This window comes from Hemitrygon akajei, chromosome 13 (assembly GCF_048418815.1).
Source record: "Hemitrygon akajei chromosome 13, sHemAka1.3, whole genome shotgun sequence".
Lineage (NCBI taxonomy): Eukaryota > Metazoa > Chordata > Chondrichthyes > Myliobatiformes > Dasyatidae > Hemitrygon > Hemitrygon akajei.
Genome location: NC_133136.1, coordinates 57,127,003 through 57,142,455, shown reverse-complemented (window position 1 = coordinate 57,142,455; position 15,453 = coordinate 57,127,003). Strand labels below are relative to the sequence as shown.

General features: G+C 34.8%; 1 protein-coding gene across 2 annotated transcripts in view; it reads left to right on the top strand.

The window, feature by feature from the left end:
• Nucleotides 1-15,453, top strand: part of dcun1d4 (DCN1, defective in cullin neddylation 1, domain containing 4 (S. cerevisiae)) — a 71,768-nt gene that overhangs the window by 41,116 nt on the left and 15,199 nt on the right. For both annotated transcript variants that reach the window (XM_073064681.1, XM_073064682.1), the window contains 2 exons: nucleotides 7,740-7,848; nucleotides 10,320-10,424. In XM_073064681.1, the coding sequence (XP_072920782.1) occupies nucleotides 7,740-7,848; nucleotides 10,320-10,424 (214 nt within the window). The remainder of the gene's footprint in view (nucleotides 1-7,739; nucleotides 7,849-10,319; nucleotides 10,425-15,453) is intronic.

Sequence of the window (15,453 nt, the reverse complement as noted above, 5' to 3'; positions counted from 1 at the left end):
CGGTGTCAATCACGCCATTAAGTGTAAAAAGATTTTTAAGAAATTAAAAACGCTTAACGCAGATATTATTTTTGCGCAAGAAAATCATATATGGAAAAAGGATGAGGACAGATTTTTTTCGATTCTGGAAAGGACCTCTGTATCACTCGCTGTCTGATTGTAAGATCAGAGGCGTTTCTATATTTCTTAGCCCCAAAATCCCTTTTGTACACTTTAATACTACTACTGATTCGATTGGAAGATAGTTAATTGTTACTGGTTTATTATGCGAGCAACAGGTAGCTCTGGTGTGTGTATACACACCTAATGTAGATAATTCTGATTTTTTTTTAAAGAAACTTTTTTCTGAGTTACTGAATCTGAATGAATATAAATTGATCATGGGTGGTGACTTTAATTGCTGTTTAAATCCGATGATTGACAGGTCATCAACCAATCCGTCGCTTCCTAATAAAGCTGCGGCTTGTATTAATTCTTTTTTATTAGAATATGGCCTGGTCGATATTTGGAGATATAAACACCCCAATGATAAAGAATTCTCTTTTTTCTCACACGTTCATCATAAATATTCTCGAATTGGTTACTTAAAAAAAAAATACACGTCTGTTAAACTCCGTTGTTGAATGTGTGTATGACATCATTGCGCTTTCAGATCATGTGCCTTTAAAGTTAACCCTTAAACTTTCGGATAGATTTTTGAAAATGTCACAGTGGAGACTGAATCCCATACTGTTACAGGATCCAGCTTTTGTTAATTTTATTAAGGAGCAAATTTCTATATTTTTTGAATTTAATACAACTGAAGGAATGCCAAATCTGGTTATATGGGACATGTTGAAATCTTTTCTTAGGGGACAGATAATCTCATATTCAGCAGCTTTGAGAAAGAAAACTAAAGCGGAACTGTCAGTGCTTATTAATAAAATTAAACATAGATAAAGCGTACTCAGTTCAACCTACTGAAGACCTATATAAAGAAAGGGTCGAACTTCAATCACAGTATGATTTGCTTCTTACCTTTCTCATTGAACAGCAAATTTTTAAATCTAAAAGTTTTATATACATGGGGAAAAATCTGCTAAGCTTTTGGCAGGTCAGTTAAAGGCTGGGATGGTCAGAAGACAGATTTTAAAAATTCGTAGACCAGATAGAACAGAAACTTTAGATGCTTATGAAATTAATAAGATATTTATGGACTTCTATTCTAATCTTTATAAATCTGAATTCTCTGATAGCACTAATATTATATGAGTCAACATATGAGTCAATGAAGCAACATCAGAATGACATCTGTCACAGGTTGAATTAACATAAGAATAAAATCGAGCAAGTTTATCTTTAGACATGTGAGCTCTATGTACAACCTTAACTTGTATTAGGGCATGTTTAGCACAAATAGAGGACGAATTTACCAATGATAAAATTTTTTCCCATTGCTCAGTAGATATAGGACAATGCAATTCTTCTTGCCATTCCTTCTTAATTTTTTCTGATACATCTGGCTGTACACTCATAATCATATTATAAATGATAGCTACTAAACCCTTTTGACAAGGATTGAGGGCTAAAATTCTTTCTGTAATGTCCAATGGACATTCTTTCGAAAAAGACTTTAATACATTATACAAAATATTTCTGACTTGCAAATATCTAAAAAAATGGGTTTTAGGTAAATTATATTTATTAGATAGCTGTTCAAAGGACATAATGTTATCATCCAAAAACAGATCACAAAAACATGTTATACCTTTTGTTTTCCACAAAAGAAAAGCTTGATCTATAGATGAAGGCCGAAAGAAGTAGTTAGATATTATAGGACATGACAGCATAAACTTATTCAAGCCAAAAAATTTACGAAATTGAAACCAAATTCGTAATGTATACTTGACTATGGGATTAGTTATCTGTTTATTCATTTTGAATAACGAAAAAGGAAGTGAAGATCCTAAGATTGAAATCAGTGAAAAATCTTGCACAGATTTACATTCCAAATTTACCCATTGTGGGCAAGCAGCTGTAGTCGATTCTTGTGTCCAGAATATTAAATACCGTATATTAACTGCCCAATAGTAAAATCTTAAGTTTGGTAGAGCCAAGCCGCCCTCCTTCTTAGGCTTCTGTAAATATTTTTTGCCTAGTCTAGGATTTTTGTTCTGCCACAAATAAGAAGATATTTTAGAGTCAACCATATCAAAAAACAGATTTAGGAATAAAAATTGGTAATGCTTGAAATAAATATAAAAATTTAGGTAGTATCATCATCTTAATGGCATTAACTCTGCCTACCAAAGACAAAGATAGTGAAGACCACCTATTAGCAAGTTGCTTAATTTGATCGATTAAAGGTAGAAAATTAATTTTAAATAAATCTTTGTTTTTTAGTAATTTTAATACCTAAATAAGTAAAATAATCTAACAATTCTATATGGTACATGATTATAAATTGGAACTTGCATATTTAATGGAAATAGTTCACTCTTATTAAAATTCAATTTATAACCAGAAAAGTTACTAAATTGAGGAGCAAAGAAGAAATAGCAGGAATAGATCTTTCAGGGTCAGATATATATAATAACAAATCATCCGCATATAATGATACCTTATACGTCGTCTCCCCACGGGTAATACCGAAAATATTGAGTGATTCACGAATAGCTATAGCCAAGGGTTCTAAAGCAATGTCAAATAATAAAGGACTTAAAGGACAACCTTGCCTTGTACCACGAAGTAGCTGAAAAAAAGGGGATCTTTGATTATTGGTAAAAACCGAAGCTAAGGGTTTATGGTATATTAATTTAATCCATGATATAAATTTTGAACTAAAATTAAAATGTTGCATTGTATTAAATAAATATGGCCATTCGACTCTATCAATTGCTTTTTCGGCATCTAAAGAAATTACACATTCTGGTATTTTAGATTAAGAGGTATAAATAATATTAATTAATTTTCTAATGTTAAAAGATGAATAGCGATTTTTAATAAATCCAGTCTGATCTTCAGAAATAACTCGAGGTAATATATTTTCTAATCTAATAGCCAAAATTTTACTAAAAATCTTAAAATCCGTATTCAACAAGGATATAGGCCGATAGGATGCGCATTCAATAGGGTCTTTATCTTTTTTAAGAATTAAAGAAATAGCAGCTTCATAAAAAGATTGTGGTAGTTTACCTATACTTAATGCATCTTTAAAAATTTTACAAAGCCAAGGAGAAAGTATGGAAGAAAAAGATTTAAAAAATTCTGTAGAAAAACCATCTAGACCAGAAGCTTTACCCGAATTCATTGAAAAAATAGCCTTTTCTATTTCAGACTCCGTAATAGGTGTATCCAAAAATACACTATCCTCAACAGTTACTTTTGGAATATTCAATTTCCTTAAAAATTCATTTATTATAGAAGAGTCCTTAGTACATTCTGATTGATATAAGGAATTATAAAAATCTTGAAAGGCTTTATTTATCTCTTTGTGATCAATCGTTAAAGTACCATCTTGTTTATGAATCCTAGTAATCTGTCGTTTATCCGAAGCAATTTTCAATTGGTTAGCTAGTAATTTACCAGACTTATCTCCCTATATATAGAATTGGGCTTTTGATTTAATTAACTGACTTTCAATCGAGGAGGATAATAGTAAGCTATGCTCCATTTGAAGTTCCACTCTTTCTTTATAAAGTTCTTTGCTAGGGGTCATTGAATAAATCTTGTCAATTGCTTTGATTTTATCAACTAGTGTTAATATTTTAGAATTAGTTCGTTTCCTAACTCCAGCAGAATATGAAATAATCTGTCCACGAATATATGCCTTAAAAGTATCCCACAAAGTTCCACTAGAGATCTCTGCTGTAGAATTTGTTGAGAAAAACAAATCAATTTGCTGTTTAATAAAGTTAGCAAAGTCAGAATCCTGCAATAAAACAGGATTAAACCTCCAACCTTTAGTATTAATATATGAATCCGTCATCTTAATGGATAACTTCAAGGGTGCATGATCAGATATGGTAATAGAGTCATATTTACAATCCATAACATCTGTAAGTAAATGGTGATCAATTCTTGAGTAATTATGGTAAACATGGGAAAAGTATGAAAACTCTTTGTCATTAGGGTGTAAAAAAAACACCAAATTTCACAAATAGCTGAATCAATCATAAAAGAGTTAATGAGAGAAGCCGATTTAAAGGTTATATCCTCTATGCAATTGGGTAAAGCTCTAGGACCTGATGGTTATACGGTAGAATTTTACAAGATTTTTCATGAAATGCGTATACCACATCTTCATCAAACGTTTACCAACTCTACATCCTCTGGGAACCTTCCTAAAACTTTTTATGAGGCACTAATTTCATTGATTCCAAAAAAAAGGAAAAGACACACTGGAATGTGTATCCTATAGACCTATTTCTTTATTGAATGTAGATTTTAAAATCCTCTCTAAGCTTCTAGCAAATAGGCTTGAGAATATCTTGCCTAATGTTACTTCAAATCATCAAACAGGATTTATCAAAGATAGGTACTCATATTTTAATATTTGAAGATTGTTAAATATCATTTATTCCCCCTCAGCTAAAGAATCTGAATGTATTGTATCTTTGGATGCAGAGAAAGCCTTTGATAGGGTGGAGTGGCCTTATCTATTTCAGGTTTTGAAGAGGTTTAATTTTGGTCTAGGATTTATTTCCTGGATTAAATTGATTTATCAGGCCCCGGTAGCTGCGGTTATAACTAATAATCAAAAGTCTCCTTATCTTAGATTATATAGAGGTACCCGTCAGGGTTGTCCCCTTAGTCCTTTATTATTTAATTTGGCTTTAGAACCACTTGCTATTGCTCTTAGGGATTCTAATTCTGTGCAGGGTATTAAGAGAGGGGATAAATTACATAAGGTTTCATTATACACAGATGATTTATTAGTTTACATTTCAAATCCTAAGAAATCTATTCTTTTTATGTTATTTATATTTATGGAATTTGGTATTTTTTCTGGATATAAACTTAATTTACATAAAAGTGAATTATTTCCTATTAATAATTATTCTGATTATTATGATCAAATACCTTTTAATATTGCCAAAAACCATTTCACTTACCTTGGTATCAAAATTACTAAACATTTTAAAGACCTATGTAGGTATAATTTCTCCCTTTTAGTTGAATATGCTCAACAGGCGCTTTCTAAATGGTCGCCTATGTCGATGTCATTGATAGGTTGAATAAATGATATAAAAATGGTTATTTTACCGAAATTTTTAAATATATTTCAAGCAGTTCCCTCTTTTGTTCCAAAAACATTTTTTGATAAAATAGATTCTCTGATTTTGTCTTATGTTTGGAATAATAAAAGCTCTAGAGTGAATAAACTTTTATTGCAAAAACCAAAAAAGGATGGAGGTCTGGTCTTACCAAGCTTTAGATTTTATTATTGGGCAATTAATATTCGTTATATTACTTTTTGGATTTATGATGTAGATGACCAAGATCGCCCTTCATGGTTACAGTTGGAGGAAAATTCAGTAACAGGGTATCCTTTAGCTTCCTTATTAGGAGCTCCCCTTCCGTTTTCGCTCTCCAGAATAGGTAGACAAGCTCTCAACCCTATTGTTAAATATACTTTAAAAATTTGGTTTCAGTTTCATAGATTTTTTGAATTAAATGATTTTCTACTTTCTAGTAATATTTATTCTAATTTCTTTTTTAAACCATCAACTTTGGATAAGGCTTTTTAACATGGAAAATTAAGGGAATAAAAACTTTTTTAGATTTGTTTTTACAAGACTGTTTAATGTCCTTTTCGCAGTTAATGGATAAATATGACATCTCTAATACACATTTTTTCAGATACTTACAGGTTAGGAATGTTTTACGTGATTTTTTTACCGAATTACCCTTTGGCCTGCTCTTTAAATTTGGCTTATGCTATTTTTCAGCTTAAACCATTTAAAAAAACGATTAATAGCTATCATTTATAAACAGTTAATGAATGCTCGCATGTCGCCTAATGATAGGGTTCACCGCACCTGGGAAATAGAACTTCAACATTCACTTTCAGATAATCAATGGAGTAAAATTTATTATCTAGTCAATAATTCATCTATCGGTGCACACCATACCTTAATTCAGTTTAAGATAGTACACAGGGCCTATATGTCCAAAGATAAATTGGCGCATATTTTTCCTAATATAAGCCCTATTTGTGACAGATGTAACGCAGAAGTTACCTATGTAACTCGTATGTTTTGGTCATGTGTAATCTTAAATAATTTTTGGAGGGATGTGTTTGGAATATTATCTAAAGTTTTAGATGTGGATGTTCAACCCAATTCACTTACAGCAATTTTTGGGATTATTCCAGAGGAAGCAAGCAAAGTGTCTGCTTCTGCTCAACATGTGATAGCTTTTTCAACTTTACTGGCTAGGAGAGCTATCTTGCTATACTGGAAAGAATCTAATCCACCTACTGTTTTTTATTGGCTCTCCTCCATTATGTCATGTCTAAGCTTGGAGAAAATTAGAAGCCGGACATTTGATACATATTTTGAACAAGTCTGGTGACCCTTTATTCAATATTTTCACATGATTTAATTTTTATTTATTTTTCTTTACTCTCTTTAGGGAAAATCCTTATCTGTGAAGGTTCGGAGATGACTGGAAGGATGTTTTTTTTAATCTTTTTTTCTAATTTTATCCTCAAATGGACTGCCCAATCTTTCTTTTTTCCTTTTTTTTGTTTTAGTTTAGTTAGTGGGTTCCCCCCCTTTATTAAATAAAATTTCCAATTTTTTTTACGATTTTTATGAGGAGTTGTAGTTTTTTCGATTATATTGTGTGTATATATAACAGCGTAACATTTTACCTATCTGATTTTGACAATATATACTTTTCTACTGCTGTTTATATTTCTTTTGTATTATCTGTTTGCTAAACTTCTCCTCTGATTTGTATATTCTTTATTGGAAAATCAGTAAAAAGATTGAAAAATGAAGTGCTGTTCCTGTCTTTGCAGGAATAGTGGTTCATGGGAAATATGTGCTTAAAGAATAGAGAACTATTCATTAAATAAACTCATAATTAAACTCAAACATAAAAGCTTTTATTCTCTTTATCATTCAAAATCTATTTCTAACTGAAATTTGTATATTAAAAACACAATTCCTGTTTATAAAATGTCCAAATAAAATTATTGGTTGTAAAGAGTACTATTTAGTAATTTTTAAAATTCAGGTGATACTGTTCAATTTAGATGGTCAAGTTCCTTTTTTTGCCAGATCTTCCAACAGATCAAAGACTTTTAGTATGCTAGTTGGTTTTAGTATACTAGTAGATCTCAAAATTAATGTAGTACTGAAAATTCAGAAGTAATGTTACTGAGAATTTGTTTCTCATATATAAGAAATTCTGTTGAAATCAAGTACTGTAAAATTGAATCTATCATTTGGTTTTCTTGTTGTAGCCCACCTATGTTTCAATATTGTTTTAAACAGCTTGCAACACAGCTATTTTGAAAACAATATTATAATCTTGAATCCATTTAACCCAACTAAAACTAATTTTATGTCGCCCCAATATTCTTTTTCTCCACCACTTGCACACTTTTTCTCCATTTCACTAACTCACTGACTTTTATTTCATCTCTTGGTAAAACGGTGTTAATCACTTGGTCTGGAAACTCAATGTGATTTGGGCTATTGAAGTGCTGCAGAAGATTTTTTTAGTTCAATCTCTGTTTCCAATTTTAGATGCGACACAACTGAAAAACTGAGAAATTCACTAGATTACTTGAGGTCGTTGTTGAACGAGCCCACAAATTTTAAACTTATATACAGATACGCATTTGATTTTGCACGGGTAAGTGCTCTATTTCAGCGGAACTTAAATTGTGAGCAGACCAAGTAGTAAAATTTAGGTGTGCTCATTGGATGATGACAAATTGACATCTGTTCTGAAATCACCTTTACCTCTTTAGAATAATACTGCTTTGGGTATTTTCTGAAACTGTCTATTCAATAATATTTGCGTGATTCTCAAATCTGCATTTAAGCTGGAACTGTTCATGTTTTTTTTTAAAATGGTTGCAACTCCTACAGACATCAGTAAGTCAGTCCTGATACCACTATTCTAATAATTTTCCAAAACAATTATCATAAACTCATCATCTGGATTAGGGAATACAATGATGTGATGTAATAATTATCACTTTTGTTAGCATGCAAAGTATTTACTCCACCAAAAACCCTTTACCCAAATTAACTGGTTTACTCACACAACATAAAATTTGGATCACTTCTCTTGCTCACATTTCCAATGCCATGAGCCAGTACCTCCATGATTTCACCCATCTACACTCCAGCCCTGGCTCATCAGGTCTTAAATTAAGGTTCCAGTTCAACTGCACCTCTATTTTAAACTTCATACAGTATTTTCAAAATCTGCCTTTTCCCTCCCCATCTCTTCAAATCATTGAAGTGACTTTGCTCTTGCAATTCTGGTGCTCTGCACGTCAATGATTTTTTTTTAATCGTTCCGTTATTGCCACTTGTCCCGCCTCCTACTTGGTCCTACCTTACTTCAACTTGCACTCCGCCTGTATCTCCAGCTTTTAAGACATGTCTTGAAGTTTAGTTTTATGTTTAAGGTAAAACTAAGCTCAGTTTTGTTTGCAGTGAAACAGCTCTGGATTGAGAGATTTTCTACATTATTATTCCCATATTAATACATCGACCCACTTTTTAAAGATGTCACAGAGTAGTATAATAAATGTTTTGGTGAACTAGGTGAGTTTAAAGGGAGGATAGGAAACAGCTGTATCAGAACTTGAAGCATTGGGATTTCCAAACAAAGAGCACTGTTGGAATTTTGCTGTATTTGATCTTTTTGTCCCACATGGTATCAAGTTTTGTTTCGTTTCATAACTCTGGTAGATGCCATGGAATGTTTTTCTAGCCCTCTGCTACTGTAAAATGATTTTTCCTTACTAAAGTGTCAAATTAATTGAACAGAGTATAGCGGCAGGAATATGCCATCTGTTCCATTAAGCATGCTCAGCCATTCAATATGATTATGGATGCACCTGGCTTTGATTCCTGCTCTGTGCTAGCTTCTCCTTGCCCTCAGTTCCCAAATCTTCCAAATTTATTTGGGAATCTCTGGAATTCCCTGTCTGAACACTGTGCTAAAAGAAATTTATACAAACCTCAGTTTTCAGTGACCAGCTCCTTATATGAAACTAGGTGTCCTTGATTAAGATTTTGCAATTAGTGAAAACATCCTAATATCTACCCTAGCTTGTATCTTGTATGTTTCAAATGACTGATTCATCTACCACAGGAATGGGCCCTTTGGCTCATCATGTCTTTGCTGACTGTTGCATCCAACTGTACTTTACCACTCACCTCTATTAGGTCCATAACCTTGACCATTCAAATGCTTTTCTAGGTATGTTCTTAAATGTTAGATATTTGCTACCTCCTCTTTAGGTGGTGCATTGCAATTTACAAGCACCCCTTGGATCCCCCTCACACATTATATTTAAGCCCATTCTATCTTGGACATTCCCACCACAGGATAAAGATTCTTATCAATCCCATTTATTCACTGTTCATTAATTTTGCATAAACCAGTCAGATGACCCTTTGACCTCTGCTGCTCTAAAAATAAACCAGCCTATCCTGTCCCTCATTATAACTGAATTCCAATCCAAGCAGTAACTCTGTGAGTGTCTTGGGCACACTCTCCAATCCAATATTGTCCTTCCATTAGAGCATACAGGTACTCCAGGTATGGTATAAGCAATGTGGCAATATGGTGTTCCCACTCTTGTATTCTGTACCACAACAAATGAAGGAAAGCATCCCCCAAGTTCCCATACTTCATCAACACACCTGTGGTCTTACCAGTTACTGTCTATGTCCCACCCTTGTAATTTACCCTCCTTAAAAAGTACTGCTTGTACTTCTCAGGATTAAATAGCATCTACTGTTAGAAGGATACAATAAAATGAAAGTTTTGCGCACATTTTGGTGGTTTACATGGAGGACAAAATAGACTCTTTTTGAGATGAATGTGACATTAACGTTGAGTTAACTTATCTGTCAACTTGATGCTCATTTATTGCACTAATTTATGTGGTGCCAAAAAAAAGGCTTGAGACAAACATAGTTGTGTACATGATTCTTATTTGCATATTAAATTTATCCATCAACGTTGCATTGAGAATAAATGCTGAAAGATTGTTGCTAGTCAACATTTAAAGGTGATTGATTGACACCATCAGGTTCAATTTCTGTCTGCTACTTGTATTTTATATTTTCTCTTAACAGGAAAAGGATCAACGTAGTTTGGAGATGAGCACTGCAAAATGTATGCTGGGACTACTTTTAGGAAAAACTTGGCCACTCTTTCCAGCTTTTCATCAGTTCCTTGAGGTATTAAAACATAAATGTTAAAATAATTGGTTATAGTAGTCTTATTAACTGCTTGTTTAAATAGATTTTCATTGACTGTTTTAGAAATGTTTCTATTTTTACAATTTCATTTAAAACTGAAATTAAATCTATTGAAACTGATGTACATGATTATAAAGAGTCTCAAACTGCTGTGTCAAGTAGGAATGTTATTTTTAGAAAAATGGCAAACTATATTAAAAACTTTGGTTGGTAAATAAAAACAAGTTAAAGTTGATTAATAATTTCTCCACTCTCTGAAGCTGGATACTCATACATTTTAATCTGCAGCTGTTGACAGTGCTGAGAATAGGCTACACAAATTGCTGGAGGAGTTCAGTGGATCAGGCAGCATTGATGGAGGGAAATAAACTGTTAATGTTTTGGGTTGAGACGTCCTCTTTTTCTCTCTCCAGAAAATGGGTTTGCCCTTCTATCACTGTCAATGCTGCCCTCGCCCGTATCTCAGTTTCTCATTACCCATGTGTCTGTGCTCAGCACTACCCCCTCCTACCAGACATAACAGGGCTAGGGTTCCCATTGTCCTCGTTTACCACCTCATGAACCTCTGCATCAAACACATCATTCTCTGCAATTTTTGACATCTCTAATGGGATCCCACCACCAGGTTCTTCTTTTCCTCCTCACCCCCTTCTGCTTACCATGGCGATCACTCTGACTTTCTTGTCCACTTGTCCCTCCCCACTGACCTCCTTCCTGGCAATTAATTACTCTGGCAACCATGTTAAATGCTATAGCTACCCCTGCATGTCCTCCCTCACCATTTAGGGTCCTGAACAGTCCTAAGTGAGGTGGCACTTTTCCTGTGATCCTGTTGGGGTCATTTGTTGCATCTGGTGCTCCTGGTGTAGCCACATTTACATCAGTGTGACCTGGCACAGATTGGTAGACCGTTCCATCAAGCACCTTTGTTCTGTCTGCTGCTGCAGCACCCATTTGAATTCTATAAGACATAGGAGTGGAATTACGCCATTCGGTCCATTAAGTCTGCTCTGCCAATCCATCATGCCTGATTTATTATCTCTCTCAATTCCATTCCCCTGTCTTCTCGCTGTACTTCTGGCTAAACAAGAACCTTTCAACCTTCACTTTAAATATACTCCATGTCTTGGCCTACCCAGACATTTGTGGCAATTAGTTCCACAGATTTAATACCCTCAGGCTAAAGAAATTTCTCCATCTCTGTTCTAAATGGATGTGCCTCCATTCTGAAGTTGTGCCCTCTGGTCCTAGATTTCCCCCACTGTAGGAAACATCTGTTCTTGCTGAATTAAGTCACTAGAGGAAGGTACTGGTAGCTATGAAATAGCCTCTTTATTCGACAAAAGATACAACAGGCATCATATTGAGACACTTGGTGGAAAGGTCTGGGTGGCCCATGCTGCCTGATATTTTATGTGCTAAACATGAAAGAACAAAGTGCTTTTTTCAAAACTACGCAGAAACTTCACACATCCCAATTCGCACCCACATCACAGACATCTAAATTAATTTTAATCAGTATTGTCTGGTCTGTGATTCAATGCTTTTAGGACCCTATTGTTCAGAGCTGCATTTTAAATTAGATCTGCAGTCTACTGTATATTCAGATTTGAAGATTGGTGGCTGAAGTCATTTGCCAGATGTATGAAACTCAAAAATCGCACTAACAGCATCATTTCCACATGCACTCTGTCTTGGCCTTTCAATGCTCAATTGGTTTCATTGAGATCACCTCATTCTTCTAAACTTTAGTGAGTACAGGTCTAGAGCCAAACACTCCTCATAATAAACCTTTCATTCCTAGAATCAGTCTCGTGGACCTAATCTGGACCCTCTTCAATGTCAGCACATCTTTTCTTACATAAGGGGCCCAATACTGCACAAGGACTCCCAAGTCCCCTTGCAGTTCTAATTTTTGAATTTTCTGTTTAGAAGAAAGTCTATGCCCTTATTCCTTTTACTAAAGTGCATAACTATACACTCAACTACACTAGATACCATCTGCCAATTCTTTGCCCATTCTCCCAATCTGTCTAAATCCTTCTGCAAACTCCCTGCTTCCTCAACACAACCTACTCCTCCGCCTATCTTTTTATCATCTGCAGACTTGGTCACAAAGCCATCAATTCCATCATCCAAACTATTGACGTATAATGTGAAAAAAATTGATCCCAATACCAACCCCTTCTGAACACCACTAGTCACTGGCAGCCAACCAGAATAGGCGCCCTTTATTTCCACTTTTTGCCTCCTGCCATTCAGTCAATCTTCTATCCCTGTTAGTATTTTTTTTCCTGAAATACCATGGGTTCTTACCTTGTTATGCGCCCTTGTGCAGCACCTTGTCAAAGGGCTTCTGAAGATCCCAAGTATGCAACATCCACGGACTCTCCTTTGTCTATCCTGCCTGTTATTTCCTCAAAGAATTCCAACAGATTTGTCAAGCAAGATTTCCCCCTTGACTTTGGCCTACTTTATCATGTCCTTCCAAGAAGTCCAAAATCTCACCCTTAATAATTGATAACCAACATCTCAACCATTGAAGCCAGACTTACTGACTTGTAAGTTTCCTTTCTTCTGAATCTTTTCCTCAAAGAGTGGAGTGACATTTGCAATTTTCCAGTCCTTTACAAACATTCCAGAATCTAGTGATTCTTGAAAGATCATTACTAATGCCTCCACAATCTCTTCACCTACCACTTTCAGCACCCTGAGGTGTAGTCCATCTGGACTTATCTACCCTGGCCTTTCACAGTAGTGACTAACACAGGATACTTATGAAGTTCATTCGCCATTTCTTTGTCCTGCATTACTATCTCTCCGGCATCATTTTTCAGTGGTCTTATGTCCACTTGTGCCTGTTTTTATTATATCTGAAAAAAATGCTTTTAGTGTTTCCTTTTATGTCATTGGCTAGCTTACCTTCCTATTTCATCTTTTCTTATGGCTCTTTAGTTGCCTTCTGTTGGGTTTTTAAAAGATTCCCAATCCTCTAACTTGTCACCATTTTATGGTTATATTTTACTTTAATTTTATTTTTCTCTTTGACTTTTATACTGTTTTTGACCTCCTTCGTCAGCCATGGTTGCCTCATCATTCCTTCAGAATACTACTTTATCTTTGGGATGTTTTTATCCTGTGCCTTCCAAATTGCTTCCAGATATTCCAGGGTTCCATAGATGCTGCTTGACCTGCTGAATTCCTCCAGTATTTTGTGTTGCTGAAGATTTCCGGCATCTGCAGCATCTCTTATTGTTTTGACACTTTTAAACCAGGCACTATTCATTGGTTAGATATTGGACCAAGTTTTTGCTGCTTTCTTACTAAGTTGCAGCCTGTTGTTTTCATAGTTTGGATGTCTTGTGCTTTTGGTCTGCTCATTTAAAAAAAGATACCCAAGTATTGGCCATCAATCATAAATGGAACTTCAGATATGGGCAGTTGCATTTATCACTTGGACAAGTGAACTTAATGATGTTAATCTTGTAAACAGTGCTGTAAGAACCTTACTATTTTACCCAAGATGCACAAAAAACTTAAGCTGTGAAAGATCATTGAGCTTTTTGAGTGTTTACTTGATGATTTTTGAAACTGAGTGGCAGTTGATTGTTTTTTGAAAACAAACAAATAGATGTCAAGTGTATTTACTGCATCCTTTTGCTGGTCATCATAACTATGTGAGTACAGTGAGTAGTTAGTAATTTCTATTGAACAGTCCCATACTATATTAAAATACACAAACCATTGCCATGTAACTTTGTCTGCTAGTACAATACCAACAAATTCCATATAAATTCTCGTGAACTGCACCAATTAAAACATCATGTTTATCAAGTCTAGAACTCGTGGTTTAATCTCTAATTTTATCCTGTATATTTATTTTAGTAACATCTGAACATCACTAATTTACATTTCTGCTGCATTACGTTATATTTGATGTACTGTGGTAAATGCAAGGGATCAAGCAAAGCATTGCTTTAGTTTTATTTCAAAAAGCAAAACTGATGGTCTTCTACATAAAGGTTTAAAGTTATTATCAAGGTACATATGTCACCATATACAACCATGTGATTCATTTTCCTGTGGGTTTACTTGATAAAGCCATAATAGAATAACAACTATAATAAAATAAAAGACGGCATCAACTTGGGTGTTCAACCAGTGTACTAAAGGCAACAAATTGGGCAAGTACAAAAAGAAAAAGAATAATAATAAATATGCAATAAATATTAAGAACATGAGATGACGAGTACTTGAATGTGAGTCCGTAGATTGTAGGAATGTTTCAATGAAGGGGCAAGTGAAGTTGAGTGAAGTTAATCTCCTTTTGGTTCAAGAGCCTGATGATTGTGGGGTAATAATTATTCCTGTACCTAGTGATGTGCATCCTGAGGCTCCTGTACCACCTTCCTGATGGTAGCGGCGAGAAAAGAGCATGTTCTGGGTGGTAGGGGTCCATGATGATGGATGCTGCTTTCCTGAAACATTGCTTCATGTAGATGTGCTCAATGGTGGGGAGTGCTTTATCTACAAGAGAAAATCAGCTGATGCTGGAAATCCAAGCAACGCACACAAAATGCTGGAGAACTCAGCAGGCCAGGCAGCCTCTATAGAAAAGAGTAAACAGTCAATGTTTTAGGCTGAGACCCTTCATTAGGACTCCTGATGAAGGGTCTTGGCCCAAAACATCAACCGTTTACTCTTTTCCATAGATACTACCTGGCCTGCTGAGTTTCCCCAGCATTTTGTGTGTGTTGTCAGGGCTTTACCTGTGATGGGGATGGACTATGCCATATCCACTAAGTTTTGTAGGATTTTTCGTTCAAGGACATTAATATTTGCATACGAGGCTGTGAATATACTCTTCATTACAATTCTCTAGAAGTATGTCAAAGTTTTGGATGTCGTGCCGAATCTTTGCAAACTCCTCAGGAAGTAGAGGCACTGCCCTGCTTTCTTCATAATTGTACTTTCATGCGGGGCTCAGGACAGATCCTCTGAAGTAATA